Raw genomic sequence first — 21315 nt, forward strand, 5'->3', positions numbered from 1 at the left:
GGCATATCTTTGCGTGTAATCCTCAAAAACTCAATATACTGAATGTCTGTCTGTTCTCTCTCTCCCTCTCTTCCTGTTTCCTGTTTTTGTGGTCATCTGGGACGTATGCTGCCACATAGTCTGCACCTGACCACGTTCTGCCTGCAGTACAGTCCTCCCGTCGTGGCCTGTGTGTGCATCCACCTCGCCTGCAAATGGTCCAACTGGGAGATCCCCGTGTCTACAGATGGCAAACACTGGTGGGAATATGTTGATCCCACGGTTACCCTTGAGCTGCTGGACGGTATGTGCTCTGAATGACCTTGTAGCTCAGACCATTCCACACGCGAGCAGGAAAAGCGTTTGAGAAGGGCCAAGAAGTCGTATGTCAGTTACAGAGTAATCTGATAAATGTTGAGGATTCAAGAGTTTTTTTTTTTAAAACTTTCTCCTGTCTTCACTGTTTCATAAATTCATTCAGAGCTCACACATGAGTTCCTGCAGATTCTGGAGAAAACACCCAGTCGGTTGAAACGGATTCGCAACTGGAAGGTACAACTTCTTTTTTTTCTGTTGCTCTTTTGTGACAGAGCTCAGCCAAGTCATTCTCCATTGTTTTTGTTGAATTACCTAACAGGAATTTGTTGTTTACCTGATGTATACATTTTTATTAAAAAGATGTATACACATACATTCACATATTATAGAAACACACTTTCATATATTCAGATATACAACAGGAATTGTCTGTTTTCTTGGCCTCTAGGCTGGAGGTCAGACACCAAAAGTCAAGCCAAAGGTCCAGGAGGAGGGCGACCAGAGGGACACCATGATGAGCATGATCTCCATGGCCTCATCAGAGAGCACTGTGGCAGGCCTGATGAGCCTCTCAGCTCCACCTTCAGCCTCTTCTTCCTCATCTGCGGGCGACAAGGACAGAAGTACGCCTGGCAGCGCTGCGACTTGGAGTGGTAAAAGTCAGGGTGGAGCTGAGCAGCAGCAGCAGCAACAACCGCAGCAGCAGCAGCAGACCAATCACGAGGTCCACGCCCCGGCTAAGGTGTCGCTGAGCGAGTACCGTGCCAAGAACGCAGACGTCTTGGCCGCCCAGAAGCGGAAGCTGGAGAACATGGAAGCCAGCGTGAAGAGGGACTACGCCAACGCCGCCCAGGCTCTCATCGGTCAGCAGCAGAGGAAGGAGAAGCAGCAGCAGCATCATCACCAGCAGTCCAGCTCCTCCTCCTCTGACATGTCCAACCCGTCACCCATTATTCTGAAAATCCCTCTGGAGAAGGAGAGGCACGACAGGAGCTCTTTGAAAATGCGCTTCCCCCTAGCCGGCGGAGGAGGAGGAAGCAGCGGGCACAGCGGCAGCGCCCGAGGTCAGGACCAGGATATCAAAGTCAGAATACGAGTGCCTGAGAAGCAAAGAGGGAGCTCAGGAGAGGAGGGCAAGAGCAGGGACAAGCACAGGGAACGGTCTAACCACCACCATCACCATCATCACCACCACCACCATTCATCCTCTAGCGGCACCTCAATGTCTTCTTCACATAAACACTCATCTAGTTCCAGCGGGGCGTTAGGAAGCAGCAAAAAAGTCCCCAGTGACTCCTCTAGAACGAGCTCTTCATCCTCTTCCGCCTCACGCAAGAGGACACACTCCCAAGATCCCTCAGCAGGATCTCACCAAGCCTCTAAAGTCAGCAAGTCCTCTAGGAATCCCTACCAGCTACCGTCCCTGTCTTCCTCCTCCGGGCAAACACTGGGGACACACGGTCCCGACATCCTCCCCGCCCTGGGCCTTCCCCACCACCAAGGGAGCTTTTCGCACTCCAAAAGTGACAAGACAGACACTAACGGACACAGCGCGACAGGCGGAGCCCAGTCGAACGAGTACCAGGACACTTTTGAAATGCTAAACTCACTTCTGAGCGCGCAGGGGGTGCAGCCGTCCCAGCCGTCCATGTTTGACTACAGATCCCAATACGGGGACTACCGGTACAGCAGCGGCTCCAGAGGGAGCAACTCCAGGCCCCCGCCCCTGCCTTCAGACCCGCCTCCCCCACTGCCGCCGCTACCCAAATGAGTTCCTGGTCAGGAGATGTATTATGTACATTGTACTTGACGTCACAAACATCCATCATGTTACTTAAAGTATTGTAAAATGATTTTTTTTTTTTAAACTCACTAAACATTTTTATAGGCTTCAGAGTGACAGCAGAGAAATGTACCAGTGAGATGAGTTTTTCTTTTTTTTTCTTTTTCTTTTTACGGTTCACTTGTGGGGCAATAATGAGAGGCTTGAAAAGCTTACAAAAATGTGAGAAAAATATTTACAGGAAAGTGTAGATACTATTTTTTTGCTTTTCTGCTTTACTCAAATGAAATGTGATGATGGGACCTGGTAGTTTTTTTTTACCATCACAGTTTTGGAGGAAGTCATTGTCTTGAAATCATGAGGAAAAGATTTCCATCACGTACCTGTCAGGTCTTCTTACCGATTGTCTTTTTTATAATGTTTTTTATAGTATGTTATTTATTAATTGAATGCTTTTAAAAAAAAAAACAAACAAACATAATCCCCCCCTCCCTTTTTTTTTTAACCTTGTTAAGGCCCCCCCCCCCCCTCCCATGTTCTTTTTGGGCAGAGGGATATTTCTTCATCAAGACTGTACAGGCGAATTTGAGTGTGCATGTCTCCAAAGCCATCTTTTCAATATTTTTGTCTTTTTTAAAAAAACAAACAAAAAAAAAAAACACCCATAACCTCAAAAAATTAGGTGATTGCCCCACCCCTGGTGTTATCTTGCATTATTTAGTAAACTTGTACAAAGATTGTAAAATGTTTAAAACAAACATGAAATATTTTTTACATTTTGTTATGAAAAATTGCAAAAAAGATGTAAATTAACGGAGCTTGTACTTCTTTTTTTTTTTTTTTTTGGTTTTGATTTTTAAGTGTTGCAGTCATTGTTTTAAATGGTTGTAAAATATTATGTCAGTTCTCTTAACAATTACACTAATGGACACAGTTCATACAAAGGTTTATACTGTACATCTATGGGTCATGAGGTTCAAATAATTCAAACATATCTACCCAGTATGGTCACAGTGAAGGAATTGCCAACAAAAAAAAAAAAATCCCTCTAGAAATAAATGTGAGTTTTTTTCCTGTCATGTAACTGTCACTTGTCCATCAGTTTCCTCAGGATCTGATCACAGCTACGTGCAAAGATAGAAGTAGATAGAAATAGGCTGCCTACACAGATACACATAATTTACAGTGGTGTTTGCATAAGCAGCACCCACTTTAACCCTGAAACTATGCCAGAAAAATAAAGTTTATCTGCCGGTGCTAACTTTGTGGTGACCATATTGAGTTCAGTATACAACAAAGTATTCACAATACACATTATCAAAGACGAATCATAGGTCATCTGTATGTCTTTATGGTTGTCTTTCATTTATAGATCTTCCCTTTTGGGGATGTTTTTAAAAAAAAAAAAAAAGTGTAAAATCCCAGTGTATACCTGTGTTTTCATGCTGATCTGATTTAATCATGTTGAAGTTGTCTTGTTACTCCATATGCATTGAACCTTCAAAACTGACTTGATGGTTGTTCAGCTTCAGATTGTTTATATAATCCATCCACAAGCCATGATTTAATCAAAAAAAAAGAAAACAACAAAAAAACGTTTGCATGTGTTTCTTCAGTTGTGTAAATCATAACACGACAAGCAGCAGGTTATACCTCCACTACAGGGTCATGAGCATGAAGTATAATACTGTTTAATTAATCTGAATTAATGTTTAAATTTGTGTTTGAGCAAAAATAATGGAAGACTGCTATATGTTAGGAAGAGAATCGGGTATCATCTGTACATTTGATTCATATTAAGCTTTATATGGTTTTGATTGTATAGTATTACTGCTCTTAACCTGCTTTTTTTTTCTTCTTTTTTTTTGAACTTGTTATCAAAAATTTGTTTTAGGCAGTTCACAGTAATGCAGTACAACAAATCAGCCATACAACTGTAAAATGTTTTTGTTCCTTTGATATATGGAAGACACACGGAAAAGAGTGCAGCTCTTTGCTCAGGCAGCAGAGGTTTTAAAGTCATTAGTTATTCAACTCTTGGTTGTAACAGGGAAAAAGTAAATGCACTGAATATTTATCTCGGTAGGTTTGCCTACAATGCAAGTGACAAAGTGTTACATGTATAATGGTGAGACTATTAGAATAGATTTCAATATATATCATTGCCATTTTTAAAAAAAAATTGTTTTATTTGATCTGGACAAATCTTCCAATTTTAAGTATTAACTTTATGCTGTGAGAAAGTCATACAAAAGGACACATTTCAAAAATAAAACCCATATGTGAGAAAAATGGAAGACACTCATGCAACCTAACAATGCAAAAATCACATAGCTACAATAAGTTTCATGTTTTTTCATGTCTTGGTGTTTTTAGTGACACTCAGGTCTGGAAATAAAACGTTTTGGGATTTCTTTGTTTTTTTGGTTTAAAGGTTATATGTGAACACTGTTCTTTTTGATATAATGTGGTTGCTTTATTCCCAATTAAAGTCAATAAATATTTTAAGAAAACCTGCTCATTGCACCATTAATGTTTCCATAAACTTTCTTTACTGCTGCAATATTGTGGGTGTAAAATACACTTGCAAGTTTGGTTCCCCTTTGATTGGCATCTAAATGAGCCAATGGCGCGCTTTGAACTCTGGCGTTTCTGCCAATCAGAGCTCTGAGTGGGCGGGCTCTGGTTGTTCCTGCGGTGGCCGTGGCAGTTATCAGGGAATGCAGGCAAACCGACGCAGTGTGCTTCGGGAGCTACGTTAAGTGAGGCAGCCGTGCGGAAGGTAAGCCGTCATTAACGGAAAATTAAGGTATTTGTTCGTCTTCTGACATCGAGGCATTTCGACGATATCGACAAAGACGACTGCTTGTTGTAATCGGTCACTAAATCGCGCTCCCCAGCCGCAAAAATTATGAAAATTAGCCGTTAGCTACTATTAGCAACTGCCGAACAAAGATGGCGACTGCACAACCGAAAAAGAGTGACGCAGTAAAGAGAGGCGGGCTAAAGCTCGGTGTGGCGCCTGGTTAGAGTTGTCCGGGGCGTAGAAATGTACTTTTGCTGCAGTTATAACGGCTGATATAACACAATTTCTTATATATGTTATAAAAGCGTTCGCTGGTTATGTAAATGTATATTTGTGGCCGTTGTCTATACATACAATGCGCATTAAAATATGAAAAAAGTTGATTAGACCCGATTCTGACAAGCCACCTGACCTGCCACCGCCTGTTTAGGCGTTAGTTTCAATGATTATCAACATTTCCTTTCGTCCATATCGCATCAATACGGTGTTTATTAATTTAACTGAACTAAATTCATTGTAAAATGTTCACAAAGTATTAGAGACGTTTCTCGGCAGCGTTCAAAATGTTGTACTTGTATACATATGTTCTAAAATAATGTACATATAACAAAAAATATTGAGATGCAATAGGTATATAATACAAATATTATTCTTATTGATGTATTTTGCATATATGCGTGTCTTTGAGGATGTAAGGAAAAAGAATAGTTTTATTTGGAAGTTAAGTTTGTTTCAAACTGTGGCTAAATTTTAACTGTGGCTAAACTTTGTGGCTAAATAAACCACGTGGATCTTTAAAATGTGAACAGATATTTTCTGTCAGATCCCTCATCTTAATGCATCACCTGCAATGACATTTCTTTGTGGTCTACACAGACTTGTGCCCATGTTTTATATGTAATACGTTATTAGTATAACTGTCTCAATTAATTGTTTTGTCTACATATGTCAGAAAACACAATGTCCATTGTATTTTCTCAGAGTACAAGGTGATGCCTTTTTAAATGTCTTGTTTAATCCCACCAACAGCACAAGGATATTTAGTTTAGTGCCATGTATGATTAAGATAAGACCACAAGGCCTTACAATTTAAAGCTGGAACTAGATAATATTTGGCATTTTTGTTTAAACAATGTCTGAAATGATTAGTTTAAAGGAAAAATGCCAACAATTCGCTGGTTGCAGCTTCTCAAATGTGACAATTTTAAGCTTTTGTGTGTCATACATGATTGTAAACTAAATATCTTTGGATTTCAGATCGTTGCTCGTTTGGTATGATTTCAGTACAGCAGAAAAAAAGAAAGGTGGAAAATAACATTTAGGTCTTTTAATTTTGAAAAATGTAAACATTACTGTCACAGTTAAGTTGTGCTGCAGTGGAAAAGGAAATCAACCTTTCTGTTTCTTGCAGGGAGTCGGGACACCTGACAGCTGATTTATGGTCTAACTGTATATAAAGTAGTTGAAATTAGCTCCACCTGCAGCAGCTACAACAGTAACATGCTGCTCTAACACTGATGCTTCAGTATTAATAATCTGATGATGTCATATATAATACATGGAAACATTTAAAGCCATGTTAAAAGTCTGTGTAACTGAGAATTACAACTGCCTTATTTGAGCTGGATTCAGCCTTGTGTGTTTGATGTTTGTATTCCTTATCTGTTGTGTTTTATTTCTACTTAATCTGTAACTGGTGTGCTGTCTTGGTCAGGTCTCCCTCGGAAAAGAGATTTCAATGTCAAGGAACTTCGTTGTTAAATAATAGATGAATAAAAAAAAAAGTATGTTAGTCAGAGGGACCAAACCACTACTTCTACTTTCATACTTTTTAATTACACTTTTCTCTCTCAGAACTGGTTCTTACAACCTGCTGTCTGAACACGTCAGAAATCAAACGTTTTTATCATTGTTCTGAACAACTTCACTCAAAGGCGACCGTCACATAGAGGGGAGGGGGGACGGGGAGACATGGTGTTGTCTACGGAGATAAAGAAGCATATTTCAATAAAAGGGTTGCAATCAGTCAGTGTAAAAGGTCTCTCGTTTGTTATTCTGATGGCAGCGACACTACAAGGTCGCCGTGTAGCGTACACTCATGAGCACGCTACAGCTAAAGTGGTGCACTGCCAGAACGTTCCAGGTGGAAAAACTCTAGAATTACTGTTCTGCACGTCGGACTTAGTGGATTATTAAACTATTTTGACAGTAATTGTTTGGGTCACAGAGCGTATTCTTTATATGACTATATGCACCAAACTGTAACGTCTGTACCGTGACGGTTCGGGACAAGTACACGTATTGTTACGCCCCTACTGACCAACAATATAAAACCCAAAGATGTTCGTTACTATCGTCAAAGACAGAGAAAAGTGGCCAGAAGTTTTTTTTGATATTCGATTATCTTTCTGTCAGTCGACAAACCAATTAATGGATTAATTGTTTCAAATCTGAATTATTTTGCAGATTTGCAATGAACAGGATACGCATCCACGTCTTGCCGTCAAGTCGGAACCGGGTGACCCAGACTCCCCGTCCTCAAGAGCCTCAGGCCTGCTCCTTCACCCAGCGACCATGCTCTCAGCCCCGCCTGGACGGCCTGGAGTTCTGCATCAAACACATTCTGGAGGACAAGAACGCCCCGTACAAGCAGTGCAGCTACGTCTCCTCCAAGAACGGCAAACGCTGCCCCAACGCTGCACCAAAGGTGGAGAGGAAAGATGGGTGAGTTGAAAACGGGAAGTCGAAATTCAATCAGCTTTTAACAATAGTGAGAAACAAGTTAGACTTTTGTTTACTCTGTGTCTCCTGTCCTCCAGGGATTGAACTTGCATACAGAGACTTGAACACCAGACATCTAATAACAAATCCAAACACATCTCTGACTTGTGTCTATCCTACATCTCTTCTTTAGAGTGACGTTCTGTGCAGAGCATGCTCGCAGGAACGCCATGGCTCTCCGCGCTCAGATGAGAAAAGCATCTTCTGGTCCAACCCCGGAGTCGCTGTTGTCTCAGCTTAGCGGATACAACCGTGGAGAGACGCACAGCATCGAAGGAGGCCGCTCCGAAGCAAGTCGTATTCTAGGTAAATGCTCTTGTTCAGACTGGGAAATGCTTTGTCAACTGTAGACATCTCCAGTGAAGTTAATCATGTGTGCATTAGCTTTTCTTCTGTATTGTGGTATGGGTTAATCATTGTGTTTCTTTGAACATGTGTATCCATGATCATAATGTTTAACTCCACTCCTTGGGGCAGATGAGGACAGTCTGAGTGAGGAAGAGCAGGGACCCTTGGTGTTAGATCAGACATGGAGAGGAGACCCTGACAGCGAGGCCGACAGTGTTGACAGTGATCACGAGGATCCTCTGAAGTAAGCTCAATTATTTTTGACTGTTTCATTGTTTTATTTTAGAGAATGAACAGTTTGAGACAATTTAAAGCCCAATAAAGTCATTTTATTGGATTCATATTGCAGACCTTCTTTTCAGAAAGTGACAGTGAAATAAAGTCATTATGCAAACTACAAAAACAAGTCATTCTAGAGTGTGCTGTTGATGTAATATTATCCCGCAGTGCACAAAGAAACGTTAAGGAGCTACTCACAACTGCAACGAATTAAAATAAATTACGGGGATGGTGAAACCCGCTGCAGAAAGAGCTTTTGACAACAAAATAAGTGAAATCCTCAGGACAACATTTGCTTTCTCTTCGATGTTTAATCATCTGTGACTTATTAAAATCTTACTGTGATTGATGTCCAAAGGCACACATACTGCCTCATTTCCTGTTATTAAAATCTGCAAAGTATGTTTGATTTATTTCATACTAACTGCAAAAACAATATACTATGACAAAAAGCACATACTGCCTATTGTGTGTCGTAACATTATGTGGCTCTTTTTACTAGTAGTTCTTATGGTGAATGTATTTCTTCTGTGTCGTGGCAGACATGCAGGAGTGTACACAGCAGAAGAGGTGGCGCTCATCACTCGAGAGAAACTCATCAGGCTCCAGTCTCTCTACATCGACCAGTTCAAACGCCTGCAGCACCTGCTTAAGGAGAAAAAGCGCCGATACCTGCACAACCGCAAAGTGGAGCACGAAACTCTAGGTTAACACACGACAGATTGTTTACTAACTAAACATGTTTTACTTGTTTACTTGCCTTCAGCAGTCCAGACCCTCCACAAGACATCGCAGGCCTCGGTGATAACCGTGTTTGTTTATGTTGATGACAGGCAGCAGTCTGCTGACGGGGCCTGAAGGACTGTCCATGAAGGAGAGAGAGAACCTGAAGAAGCTCAAAGCTCTGCGTCGATACCGTCGTCGGTACGGCGTGGAAGCCCTGCTGCATCGGCAGCTGAGAGAGAGGAGGCAGGCTGTGACAGAAGGAGCTCCTCAGGTGGGACGCAGTTAAAAGAGTAGAAAGTAGTAAAACTAGTGAGCAAAAACACAAAACTTTCCCATTTTCCTGGCAGTATCTAGCCTCGCAGATGGTTTCAAGTCTAGCTGCCCAGGTTTCAGGATATCCATATGTGTACATGTGGCAGTTTGTGATGCTCAATGCTTTGGAGAAATATATTTGAAACCACAAGAGCAGAAACAATGGACTTCATGCAAGAACTACTTGTACGAGCAGATTTGTTTTTAAATGGGACGTACAAGCAACTTTAAGAATTTATGATATTTACCACTTTTCTCATAAATATGAACAAAATTTATGAGTGGGACAGACCTGTTGGACAAGTCATCGACAGACAGTAGAAGTGTTTTATTGGCATATTTCAGCACAACAACTTAAAGTAGTTGCTAAGAAACTTCTCACTCCGCCAGCTGCCTGAGTGTCTCTCTGCACGTCTCTGTCCAGCATCATCTGACAGCGTTAACATCACCTACTGTAGATTATTATCTTCTCTCATCTAATATCTCCATGACTGTCACATCCTCTGACCACCTCTTATCTTTCTAAAGCAGCAGAGTTCAGCACTACTGTTTTTTTTTTTTTTTTTTTTTTTTTAGCATCTAATCTCATGTCAGACTGTTTCCTCTTAATTTCTGTCACGTTACAGTTCTGCTCTGATGACACGCAGCTGTACTATGAAGATTTTCTAATTATTTCAGATCCCCTACTGCTGACATTGTTTAAATATATTTTTTGTCTGCTGACAAAACAGGACTTTAAGCTCTTTTTTTTTTTTTTTTGTCTTTGGTAACGAATCTTGCCCACAAACTTAGTGTAACAGGTCGTCTTACACGGCAATTTTAGGAGTATCGACTACGCTAATGATCATATCATGAACGCTCGCAAATCTCTAACGGAAAAGTCAGAGGTTTAGGAGAACAATACAAAAATGTTCTTGCTTGAGGTCAAATGTCTACACTGGATGATCTACAGTTATTGCTGTCAACAGTTTTTCTTCGAGCCATATATCACTACTGAAGAAACAGTCCCTACTGTTTATCTGCACTTTATGCATTAACCATATTGACGTGACTCTCTCTCTCTGGAAAGAGATGTTACTGTTGAATACATTATTTAATGTATTTTTTTTCATGTCTGTGAGCAGTTCAGACTAAATTCCATTCACCTTTTTTGTTGTATTTGGGTGGAGGCAGAAATTTCTGAGTCTGATAAATCAAAATCTGGGCAAAAACACACAAACTATTTGCGTGGCTAGATACCACAAGGGGTAAGCGAGGCAGTTTGTGACCCTTAAAATGAAAGGCAGCACTCCAACCTCAGTCAGTTTAGTTTGATAATTCAACAGAGTTAAAACGCCAAGGGTTTTGTTGAAATAAACATGACCTTTTCTTTGATTTCAAAAAGAGAATAACTCACTAAGCTCTACAGAAACGTGGTGGTAAAATACATATGATGCATCATCACATACACGCAGGCTCTTCTACATCAGATGTATTACAGCGGTAGTGCCTTCAAATGTGTTTGTCACGTTGTCCAAAACTACAGTGACTGAGGGGAAACTGCATACTTTTGGTTTTTAGATTATGCTCAACATTTTTGAGTGCAGCAGAATGCAATTGAGATTTGATCAGTCAGACACTGAAAAGAAACCAGAAGAGTTTCACTTTATTTTCATACGCCTTTTCCTCTTGACAATTTTGTGGCTTCCAGGAATGATAATGGTCTTAAAGATGATTATAGTTATAAAGGAAATGCTGTTATGCTGTTATGTTGATGTTTTTCCTCTCGGTTTAGTGTTACGATCTTATCTAACACTTCTCTCTCCTCTGCAGCCGCACACAAGAACGGTGTACGAGAAATGCATCTCCTTTGTGGAAGGAACCCGGTGTACCAATCCCTGCCTGCCCATGACCCGGCACTGTGTCTCACGTATCCTCAATGGTGTTTTCATATTGGTTTGACTGAATAAAACCATAATAGTCCAGAATGTTTCCATAAAAGAAACCTCAGATGGGTTTTCACGAATTGAATGAAAGAATTTATTAACATTTCTTTTGTTGACACGCTGACGTTCTTCTCTCTTCTCATCGAAACGCCTTCACCTCTCGTTCGATCCGCTGCGGCCCCGATCAAGACCAGCAGCTTGCAGTAGCTGCTGGTTTCAAAGGGCGCCTACATAAACTCCTTCCTGTGGTCTGTTGATTTTTCCCAGAGTGACACAGGGGTTAATCAGTTCAGTTGGAAGGAACAAAACCCCTTCCCAACCTGTCTTCATTTTCTGTATTATTTTCATTCAACAGGATTAATGTGTTTACATTGTAGTTTTCTCTCTGGCAGTTTTATTGCAAGTACTGAATTTTGTGTTCCTCTAATCGCCAGTTTAGTTTGTCACTAGTGTTTCATTGTGAACAAACCCTGCAAAGTATTTATGCTCAGACAGAAATCACTAACACACTGTACACAACCACTCAGGCATGAAGCACTCGAGCCTTTTGCAACCTCACAATAAGAAGCTTTATGTTGAGAATTGACTACAGGAAGATTATTTGTAGAAATGAATTTAGTGCTTGCAATAATTACAATTTGGCAGCTAGTGAGGATAAAGTTTCCCATGAGATACAACACAGTTTTACTAATTACTTTTTGAAAATGGGAGCAGTTCTGTTTTATCTGTTCGACCCTCTGGTATCAGTTTTCCTGTTTGGGTACAACATGTCGTTGTCCTTGACGACCAGACGCTCAGACATCTTCCAAGACAGCAATCAGGTTCTTTTCAAAATGTGTCCCGGCTTGAAAGACGTCCCGTGCGACCGCACCGTGCACATGGGTCAGTCTGAGGATCCTCGCTGCCCGCTTCACCTCACCCTGCCTCCCCCCATGTACCAGCCAGAGCAAGAAGCTCCACCGCAGGAGCAGTTCACCCCCGCCAGCAAAGACATGTACCTGAGTGCCGCAGAGCTTCAGCCCACAGAGAGCCTTCCTCTAGAGTTCAGCGATGTACGTATAGATGATGATGATGATGATGATGATGATGATGTTACCTTTTCTTATCTCACCTCACGTCATGTTCCACACTCACTGTCAGATACTCCGTTACAAGTATTCATCTGATGTTACACAGGACCTGGATGTGGAAGGAGACGGTATGCAGGGTCCTCCGTCCCCCCTGCAGTTTGACACGGCCTTGGCTCTGGAGGACCAGACCATTAGAGCCATCGCCGAGGCCCCGATGGACATCCTGACTGGAGAAGACCCAGACCCGGTGGACCTGGACGCCTCAGGACAGGAGCTTTCTGAAAGGGACGTGGACGCCATCATGGATGACCAGGTTAACTTCTAGTTAGGCGCTTTGTCATTCTGAGTGTCTTGAATTCTTTCTGTCGACTGATGGTGCCCGTACACTTCGTGAAATCAACAATCATACACATTTATTGTGCCAGTTGCAATCTGTCAAACTGAATAATATCGATATTTAAGGAGTGATTGAGCAATAAAAGACTGGTGAATTGTAGAGTTATGATGAAAATAGGGTTAAAAAAAACCCTGCAAGCAGAGACTTTAAATCATCATCTATCTGCACTGCTTGTGTTATGAGAATGTAGCAGAATAACGAACAAGCTCTTGCACATAAAGGTGCCACTTTTTTATGCATTGAAAAGTGTCTGAAGCGGAGGAGAGTGCAGGTCTGGATGCCAATTCTGCAAAGTGAGTTTGTGGAAAAATGTTTTTCAGCGGGGTGTCCTGGTTTGAGTCCAGCTGACGTCGTTCACCATCTTTCTACTGTCAACCAATAATAAAGACATAAAATGCCTAATAAATATACTTTTAAAAAAAATGTGTTTAGCATTATGCTTGCATGCGTATGTCAACGTTCAGCTTTTTCATCTATAAGAACATGGAAATTGCAGTTCTCCTTTCCTAATCAACCGACGCTGATTGCCAAAACATAGGATATACTCATAAAATATAAAAACAACATAAAACTATATTCCATAATAAAACTGTTAAAGAACCATCCAAACAACATAAAAACAAAACGGAGCTTCGTAAGTGATTTTTATAGTCACATTTTCCATACGTCCTTCAGTCCTGATCCGCGTCTGTTTCAGCGGTAATTTAACCGACTTTGTTGCGTTTAACACCGGAGCTGAGAGCTTGAAGCGGGAAACATTCGCTCTTCTCTGAGTATCGCGCTGTCTTCTGTTTACCCTCTGTTTCTATCACAGTTCTTAATCTGTAGAGGTTTACAGCCTGTCATGCTGTCACCCTGCGTTACTGTGTGTGTAATGACGCAGCTTTAAAAAAAAAAAAGGTAGTGATTCAGCTGAGGGACTTTTTAGGAGCAGCTCTAAAATTGACGTCATCAAACATCTTGTTTTGTCCCCCCCCCCCAAACCGTCCAAAATCAACTGATTATTGCAGCTGTTATAAAGAGTCCACTGTGCTCTGGGTTGGTTTGTAGACATTAGTCGTAGCAGCAGTCACATTGTGAGATCCTGACGAAGCTCCCAGTCATCAAACAGTGAACTCGACCTCGGTTTTTAAATTAACAATAAAAGATTTCATCACTTTTTTTTTTTTTTTCTTCTCATGACTGTCAACTTTGTTTCAGCCCGTAATCACATTATGTAAACACGGCTTTTGAAGAAACATGTACAGTGTGCTTGCAAAAACAAGTCAATAAAGGAAGCAATTATTTTTGTTGTGTTTCCACATTCTTGCACTGTGCTGCGGACTGTATGTCGGGTGACGTGTCAGACTCTGACAAACATGGAAGGAATTTCAGCCAGGACGAAACAGAAAAAAACGGTCTTCAGTTGAAAATTACAGCCTTTAAACAAAGCAGCAGATCTTTTTTTATTTTTTTTTTAACCAGCAGGTAACTTTACTTCTGTCAGCTCACTTCCTGTTCTTCCTCCTAGGTGGTGTCGGAGGTTGTCGGAGGTGAAGGGGACGCCACAGACGGTTCGCTCCAAGACGTCGACGCTGCTACTGTTGACGCTCCCAGATGAACAAATCTTGAACTCAAAGACTGATGCTTGATCCGGGGCTGCGACTGACGATTATTTTTCCTGATTAATCGATTAGTTGTTTGTTCTATAAAACATCAGAAAATAGTGGGTAAAAAAAACATCAATCACTGTTTCCCGAAGCCCAAAGGTGACGTCCTCAAATGTCTTGTTTTGTCCTGACAACAGTCAACAACCCAAAGATCTTCACTTAACTGTCATAAAATACTAAAGAAACCAGAAAATATTCACATTTAAGAAGCTGGAATCACAGAATTTGGACTTTTTTTTTCTCTCTTTAAAAAAAAAAAAAAGACTTAAAACGATTAATCGGTTATCAAAATAGTCGGCGATTAATCAACTAATCGTTGCAGCTCTTCGATCTACGGTGAACCATTTCCAGTAGACTATTAGACTTTACGTCATTGATTGTACTTCTGTTTGTCATGTGGGTGTATTTATTTGGTTTTCATGTTTAGTCTGGGTTAAATTGCCTTAAAATTGCACCCAGTTTAGTTGGTCAATATTTTTTCTCAGTTTTGCATCATTTTGTCTGTGTAACTAAAACTTAAAGTGCACTCATCTCTCATCCACAAATAAACTATTTTCTGATACATTTTGTTGACCGCTTCTTAAAGGACGAGTTCACAATTTTTAAAGTCTGTCTGAATGAACATCGCTGTAATCGTTCCTCCTGTTCATATGGCTATTAAAAGATCCTCTTCAACACTTTCAATGTAAGTGATCCATTTAAAATCCATTTAAAAAGTTGATTTGAAGCTTATATGAGTCTTCATCAAGTGGATATCTGCAACATTTACAGTCTTTTTAGCATCAAATTCCCTCTTTGTGTTGAGCTGCAGTGGAAGTATAGTGACAAAAAGAGGAACTTTGGCACTAAAAAGACTTAACATTGAAAGATATCTACTATGGTTGAAGCTTCACAAGTACTGTGGATTTTTGTCCCCCATTACTTACACTGTGAATGCATTATAAAGGGAATGATTACAGCAAGAAAAACAGTTTCAGAGTTCATTTGGGCACCTGACTGTTGTTTTAAGACATATTTGGGAAAAAATTCTGAACCTGTCCTTTAATGATATCCTAATCTGGACAGATTTACGATCCTAGCAGTGGTGTTTTTTTTTTTTAAAGTGTGCAGAGCATATTTAGAGCACAGAAAAACCACACATACAGGCAGCTTTATATTTATATAAGTATATGGTGAAGTTATGTTTGGCAGCATGGGGACAACTTCTCTGAAGAAGAGGAGAGAAGGAGGAGGAGGAGGAGGAGGAGAGAAAAAAAATTTGGGGCGGGTAATGCAATTTCATGCAATGACATCACTTTTCCTCCTCAATCCAAACACTAAACGCCGAGCGGAGAAAGAAAGCGGCTGCAGCACAGAGAGGAGCAGGAGGAGGAGGAGGAGCAGCAGCAGCGGCAGCAGCAGCAGCAACAGCGGCAGCAGCAGGAGGAGGAGGCTAGGAAATGAGCACAAGGTTTTAACCAAACATTTAAAAGACACTAGCCTGTTTATATATGTTTATGAAAGATGGCACGACAGCGTCGACTCCGGCGGTTTCCAACCAAATGAGGTGAGTTTAAAGACGAGAGCGAGAGAGAAAAAAAAACAGCCGTTAAAATGCCGTTTCATGCGCTGTAACGTTAGCTTAAAATCGGAATACCGACACTCATCCTTTGCTGGCTTTTTTTCATTGTTTTAACATCACCTGGGAAGTAAAGTAAACGTCTGTGCTGATAGAAAGCTTTAAATACAAGAGGTTTTTTGGTGTGTTTTTAACCGTTAAACGACCCCCCACCCCCCTCCTTCTCCTCCTTGTGTGTTTCCCGGTGTTGGGAGACGCAAGGGCGGTAACAGCGTTGCCCGTGTGTCGGAGGGGACCCGTGTCGGTGCAGGATTTTCGGGTTTGGAGAAGGGAGGAGGAGGAGAAGGTGGGGGCTGTCTCCATGGAAAGAAAAATGACATTTTTCTAGGTTGAAACACCTTTATGTTTAGCTGCTTTACACGGTGGCTAAAAAAAATGCAGCTGTGTCGCAGTTTCGAGGGTTAAAAATCTGTGAAAAAGGGGGACATGGAAAAGGAGCTGTCAGCTGTAAGTGCGTTGAGGGCACTAACGGTTCATTTTTCATCCAAATGAGAGACTGAAAGCTTATGATGGGAATATACTGCTGTTTTCTGTCAAATCCCGGTTGTGACTGGACACATCGACACTCCAAAAGCAGCCTGGTTTACATTAAAACAAACCAGGATCACTGTAATAATGATAATAATAATAATAATGCTAGTGAATGAATTAACATGTCTGCAGCAGGGATGCATGAGGAGGAAACACCACCCTGGAAATGTTAACATAGAGTCATTTTTAAGGAGGATTTAACAACATAACCATACGTTAACTTGGCACTGCATTTGTTTCCTTGAGTTTATGTTTTTATCAGCTGATTTAAAGCCCCCCATCCCTCCCCTCCTCCTCCTCCCCTCCACTCAAAAACTTGAGTTGGATGTTTGAGCTTCATCGTGCAGGAGGATGCAGAGTTTGACTCTAGGAAGCTGTTTTCTTCATCATCTGCTGAAGGAGGAAAAAAAAGTTTCTGTGTGCTCACCATAAATCTCAGCTTTTTTTTTTAAAGGCGTGTACTAACCAGCAAGATTTGTGACATCACAACTAGTGTGAGCCAATGGTGATGCAGTGTGCAGATGGCACAAGTGTGATGTGGAAGGTTGAACTCTCTCTTGGTGTGAAGCAGTTAAACTTTCAGAATGAATAGTTTCTCTAAGGAGTAGATTAGGGCTGTGACTAATGATTACTGTCATTATTGATTCATCTGAAGGTTATTTTCTCATTTAATTGATCAATCATTTACTCGGTGAAATGTTTCAGATGTTTTCAGTTAGCTTGTTTTGTCCGGCTAACAATCCAAAATCTATATCTAAAAGATATTTAACAAAGAAAAACAGCAAATTGTCTCATTTGAGAAGCTTGAACCAAAAAATATTTGCTTGAAAAATAACTGAAACCATGAATCAATTATCAAAACTGTTGCCGATCATTTTTCTTTCCAACGACTAATCGATTAATTGATTAATCATTGCAGCTGTAATTATGTAATTTAACTTTTTTGTGGAAAAAAACCATGTCAGACACAAACTATTCAAAGAACAGTATTTTACATGTGTGGAAGATGTCTTCGAGTGTTTCTGATGGTGCAAAATATTCCTTTAGTGCACAATCTGATGCCTTTAGTTTAAAAAGTATCGGAAAACGACATAAATGGCACAAAGTGAGAGGAACAGGAAGTGAAAACACTCATTAAATGTAGTGGCGGCACACAGTTTATGGTGTGATTTAATGACCAGAATTGTCCCGTGTCGAGGGTGAATTATGTTCACGCATATTGGAATTTGACTCCAGTTTTTTTAGTGTAGTTTTCAGTTTAGGGTTTTGGTTTGGATATTTTTCTAAGCCCAGTTCCTAAATGTCAAGATATGTTTTTGTTTAACTGGATCATGTACCAGCAAGAATACAATCCTGCTGCAGTTTTGAGGGTAGAAATCTGCAAAAGGAACATGGAAAAATTCATGTTAAGGGGCCGATTTTCATCAGAGTCGCACCGAACTAATGCAGGGTTTTGGACTGATATTCCTGAATATTTTTCATTGTTGATTAATCGTTTGACTTTTTGACTATAAAACGCCTCTCACAGTTTATTTTGGTCCAAGCCGACGTCTTCAAATCTCCCAAACTTAAAGATATTCAGTTTAATATCTTAAGACACGTTGGAGAAGCTGGATTCAGGGAATATTTGGAATTTTTGGAGCTCTAATACAGTTACTTACATGGTACTTTTCCATGAAGGTAACCAGTTGGATCGGCGCCCATATTCACCAGTATAAAAACTTATTGGGAGCCGTACTGGCAGTGAATACGTGTTATTGGATCACCGTTTAACAATGCTGCTTTTCAGTAAATGTGATACCTTCCACATTTTCTGAATGGCACTCTAGTCATGAGGAGTGGATTGTTTCTTGTTTGTTTTCACATCGTGAAGGATTTTTTTTATTGGCAATAGAACATGTGCCAGTAATCTTGATAAGTTGTAGGTCTGCTCGGAGATTAAACGAGATTTCAAACATCTATTGGCGTGCAGCGTTTTAGAGTCCTCTCGTAGCGGAGAAAAACATCCATACTTAATGATCTGTGCCTGTTGGTTTAAGGCCAGATATACGCTCATGCTGTTTTCATTGTCTCATCGTTTTTCTGAACAAAGACCAAGTTTGAGGTCAGAAGAAGTAAGGATGGAGGAATAGTTTCAACCCTTTTTGAATTACGGACTTACAGAGATGGCCAGAATTCAGGCTGTAAAATATTTTAAGTTTCACTGAAGATCTCCTGTGAAACGCTCGATGAATCTTTTAATGTTTGCAGGCTGCGTTTTTGGGGGTTTTTTTTTCTTATTTTGCTTTGAAAACAGATGACGTATCCCTCATGCCTTCTCCAAATTGTCTGTTGATGTAATGTTGCTGTTTGTTGTTGTTGGCAATTGCGGACAAATGCTGTGTATCATGTGAGAAAGACCTCATAGACTACATGACACAAAGAGCCATCGAAACTGTGAGAGCGAAAAGATGGAGACTAGTTCCTGAAAGTCGAGAAGTCGTTCAGATCCTCAGTGGTGGAAGAAATATAATAAAAGTACTAATACAGCAAAATAAAAATACGCCATTACGAGTAAAAGTCCTTCACGAAAAAGCCTACTTAAGTAAAAGTACATAAGTATCAGCAGCAAAATGTAGTTAAAGTATTAAAGTAAAAGTAGTGGTTTGGTCCCTAGTCCAGCGGTTCCCAACCAAGGGGTTGGACCCCTCCAAAGGGTCAGCAGATAAATCCGAGGGGTCATGAGATGATTCATGGGAGAGGAAAGAAGAAGAAACAAAAGTTCTGATACACAAATCTGTTTTCAGTTTTTGGACTTTTTCTCTGATCTTTGATTTTTGCTGAAATATTGGATCATTTGAACATTTATTGAAATGAAACCATGTGAGAAGTTTAGAGGAAAAAATCACGATTTGGTGGAGCTGTTAACAACTCATAGACATCTGAAATGTAACCCCGACTACACACTGCTTTCATCTTTAACAATGTGTTGTATTTTAAAAGCTTGTTATATTATCCATTGTGTCAAATCTTCATCTGAAAAGTAACTAAAGCTGTTAAATAAACGTAGTGGAGTGGAAGTACAAAGTAGCATAAAAAGGACACACTCAAGTACAAGTACCTCAAAATTGTACTTAAGTAAATCTACTTTATTACTCTTCCCCCACTGCAGATAAAGCTTTTAACCTCTAAAGTTAAAGTCCACCAAGTGGACAAAACTCAGCAGTGTAAACATATATTCTACTTTGCTGATTGGGTGGAATTATTGACATTTTTTAGCTGATGCATGCAAGTGAAAGAATTTAAACACGAACTGGGAAGGCGGCGAGGGTTTCAGAACGAACACGCATGAACGTGCGACATTCGGAACGACACTCGGTCAAGAACATAAGGACCCACCGGCCGCTTTGAACATCTCATCCTGAGGAATGACCTCAGAGCCGCCGAGGGCTCTGCGGATAAATGTGGTTCCACTCTCCGCTCGCTAGATTACATTTATGGTCTGTGTGCCCGTGTTTGAGCTCCGATTGAAGTTTTGTGAGAGCCCGTGTCCCAGTGCAACTTTTGAGATTGCATATCCAAGCTGTGCCGCATTACATCATGAAAAGCTGAGCCAGTGACTTATTCAAGTGTAATGGGCAGTATAAGTGCTGGCTCGCTCTGTTCGCCTCTAATTGTTCACAGATGTTCTGCACGCCTTTGTGTCCCACATCTTGTTGCAGCCGGCTCACACAGACGCCACATACGGTGTTCAGACTTTATTATAGCGGGGGGAAACGTGGCATGGAGTAAGTGTTTAATTTGGCTGTTGGTTCTGTTAACCTGTTTTGCTTATTAAAGTGTTTATTAGGCATCACGTTGCACCACTAATATAGTAGTGCTGGAACAATTATTGACAGAAAGCCTATCGCAATCTATTTTGTTAATCGATTAAGTCGTTTATTAAGCAAAAATGCAAAATATTCTCTTGATCCTGCGTCTCAAATGTGCAGATTTGATGATTTTCTCTGTTATGAATTGATTAATTTTAAAGAGAAAGGTCAGTAGATTAACAGATAACGCAAAAAATCATTAGTTGCAGCCCTAAAACACAGCAGCTCATTGCAGTATGGCTGCAACCACTGAATAATTTAATTATCTGTTAATTTATTTGTTTGTGCATTGAAAAAACACAAATTTTAATAGAAGATCTAAGGATTTTATATGTAGGCTACATAAAGACATATTCACATATACTCACCTGTACATGAATTTAAAGAAGGATTTAAAACGCTCGTGCAGGAGCAGTAAGAAGCTAAAAGCTGAAATAAAGACCTCTGCTTGAAACTCTGATGAGGGATGGAAAGGTGAAATTATTGAGTAATCTGTCTTGTTTTGTCTGACTAACAACCTCAAACCCAAAAATATTCAATTCACACAGAGAAAAAACAGAAAAGCAGCAAATTCTCTCATTGGAGAAGCTGGAATCAGAGCGCGTTTTGTTTTTTTTTTCACTATTTTTGCTTGAAATATGACTAAAACAATGAATCCAATATCAAAACAGTCGCCTATTATTTCTCTGTTGATCAACTAATCGATTAATCGGCTACTTGTTCCAGCTCTACATCGCTGTCTACAATGCTGTTTTTACAGAGCAAACGACCTTAAAGACACTCAAGGTCAGTCTTTCTGTGAAATATCACTTTATTAGGTCGCAGTTTACCGTTTTTACAGGGAGGAAAGAGCAACGGGACAATAATTTAGTCAGTTTGAAGTCTAGTAGGGGTGCGCAGACAGGTCAGAGCCTCCTGCGGTTGGCCTATCTCTCCGGCGTC

At 40.4% G+C, this 21315-nt stretch overlaps 3 protein-coding genes and 1 non-coding gene across 4 annotated transcripts in view; all 4 read left to right on the forward strand.

The window, feature by feature from the left end:
- The first annotated feature begins 42 nt into the window (after positions 1–42).
- Positions 43–4593, forward strand: LOC121895593 (cyclin-T1-like). The gene is made up of 3 exons (XM_042408911.1): positions 43–283; positions 461–531; positions 746–4593. Exons 1-3 carry the CDS (start codon positions 43–45, stop codon positions 2066–2068), a joined length of 1635 nt encoding a protein of 544 aa, XP_042264845.1. The 3' UTR covers positions 2069–4593.
- A 166-nt stretch (positions 4594–4759) lies between these two features.
- On the forward strand, positions 4760–14554 carry kansl2 (KAT8 regulatory NSL complex subunit 2). The gene is made up of 10 exons (XM_042408913.1): positions 4760–4862; positions 7353–7610; positions 7801–7973; positions 8145–8259; positions 8837–9000; positions 9128–9291; positions 11145–11241; positions 12056–12309; positions 12434–12640; positions 14235–14554. Exons 2-10 carry the CDS (start codon positions 7360–7362, stop codon positions 14322–14324), a joined length of 1515 nt encoding a protein of 504 aa, XP_042264847.1. The 5' UTR covers positions 4760–4862; positions 7353–7359; the 3' UTR covers positions 14325–14554.
- On the forward strand, positions 11432–11565 carry LOC121896542. The gene has a single exon (XR_006096038.1). It is a non-coding gene; the product is annotated as a small nucleolar RNA SNORA2/SNORA34 family (small nucleolar RNA).
- A 1134-nt stretch (positions 14555–15688) lies between the features above and the next one.
- nckap5l (NCK-associated protein 5-like) overlaps positions 15689–21315 on the forward strand; it is a 38156-nt gene continuing 32529 nt past the window's right edge. Inside the window, exon 1 of the mRNA XM_042409321.1 lies at positions 15689–15919. The gene's annotated coding sequence lies outside the window, so the exon portion shown is untranslated. The remainder of the gene's footprint in view (positions 15920–21315) is intronic.

The sequence above is a fragment of the Thunnus maccoyii genome, chromosome 4 (assembly GCF_910596095.1).
Source record: "Thunnus maccoyii chromosome 4, fThuMac1.1, whole genome shotgun sequence".
In the NCBI taxonomy this organism is placed as follows: Eukaryota; Metazoa; Chordata; class Actinopteri; order Scombriformes; family Scombridae; genus Thunnus; species Thunnus maccoyii.

What these genes read in the sequence shown, in the direction of transcription:
- LOC121895593 (XM_042408911.1), top strand. Translation starts at nt 43, where the DNA reads ATGTCTGTCTGTTCTCTCTCTCCCTCTCTTCCTGTTTCCTGTTTTTGT. An exon ending in TACCCTTGAGCTGCTGGACG is followed by an intron (nt 284 to 460) that starts GTATGTGCTCTG and finishes AAATTCATTCAG; the next exon opens with AGCTCACACATGAGTTCCTG. An exon ending in AACGGATTCGCAACTGGAAG is followed by an intron (nt 532 to 745) that starts GTACAACTTCTT and finishes CTTGGCCTCTAG; the next exon opens with GCTGGAGGTCAGACACCAAA.
- kansl2 (XM_042408913.1), top strand. Translation starts at nt 7,360, where the DNA reads ATGAACAGGATACGCATCCACGTCTTGCCGTCAAGTCGGAACCGGGTG. An exon ending in AGTGGAGCACGAAACTCTAG is followed by an intron (nt 9,001 to 9,127) that starts GTTAACACACGA and finishes TGTTGATGACAG; the next exon opens with GCAGCAGTCTGCTGACGGGG. An exon ending in GACCCGGCACTGTGTCTCAC is followed by an intron (nt 11,242 to 12,055) that starts GTATCCTCAATG and finishes CCAGACGCTCAG; the next exon opens with ACATCTTCCAAGACAGCAAT.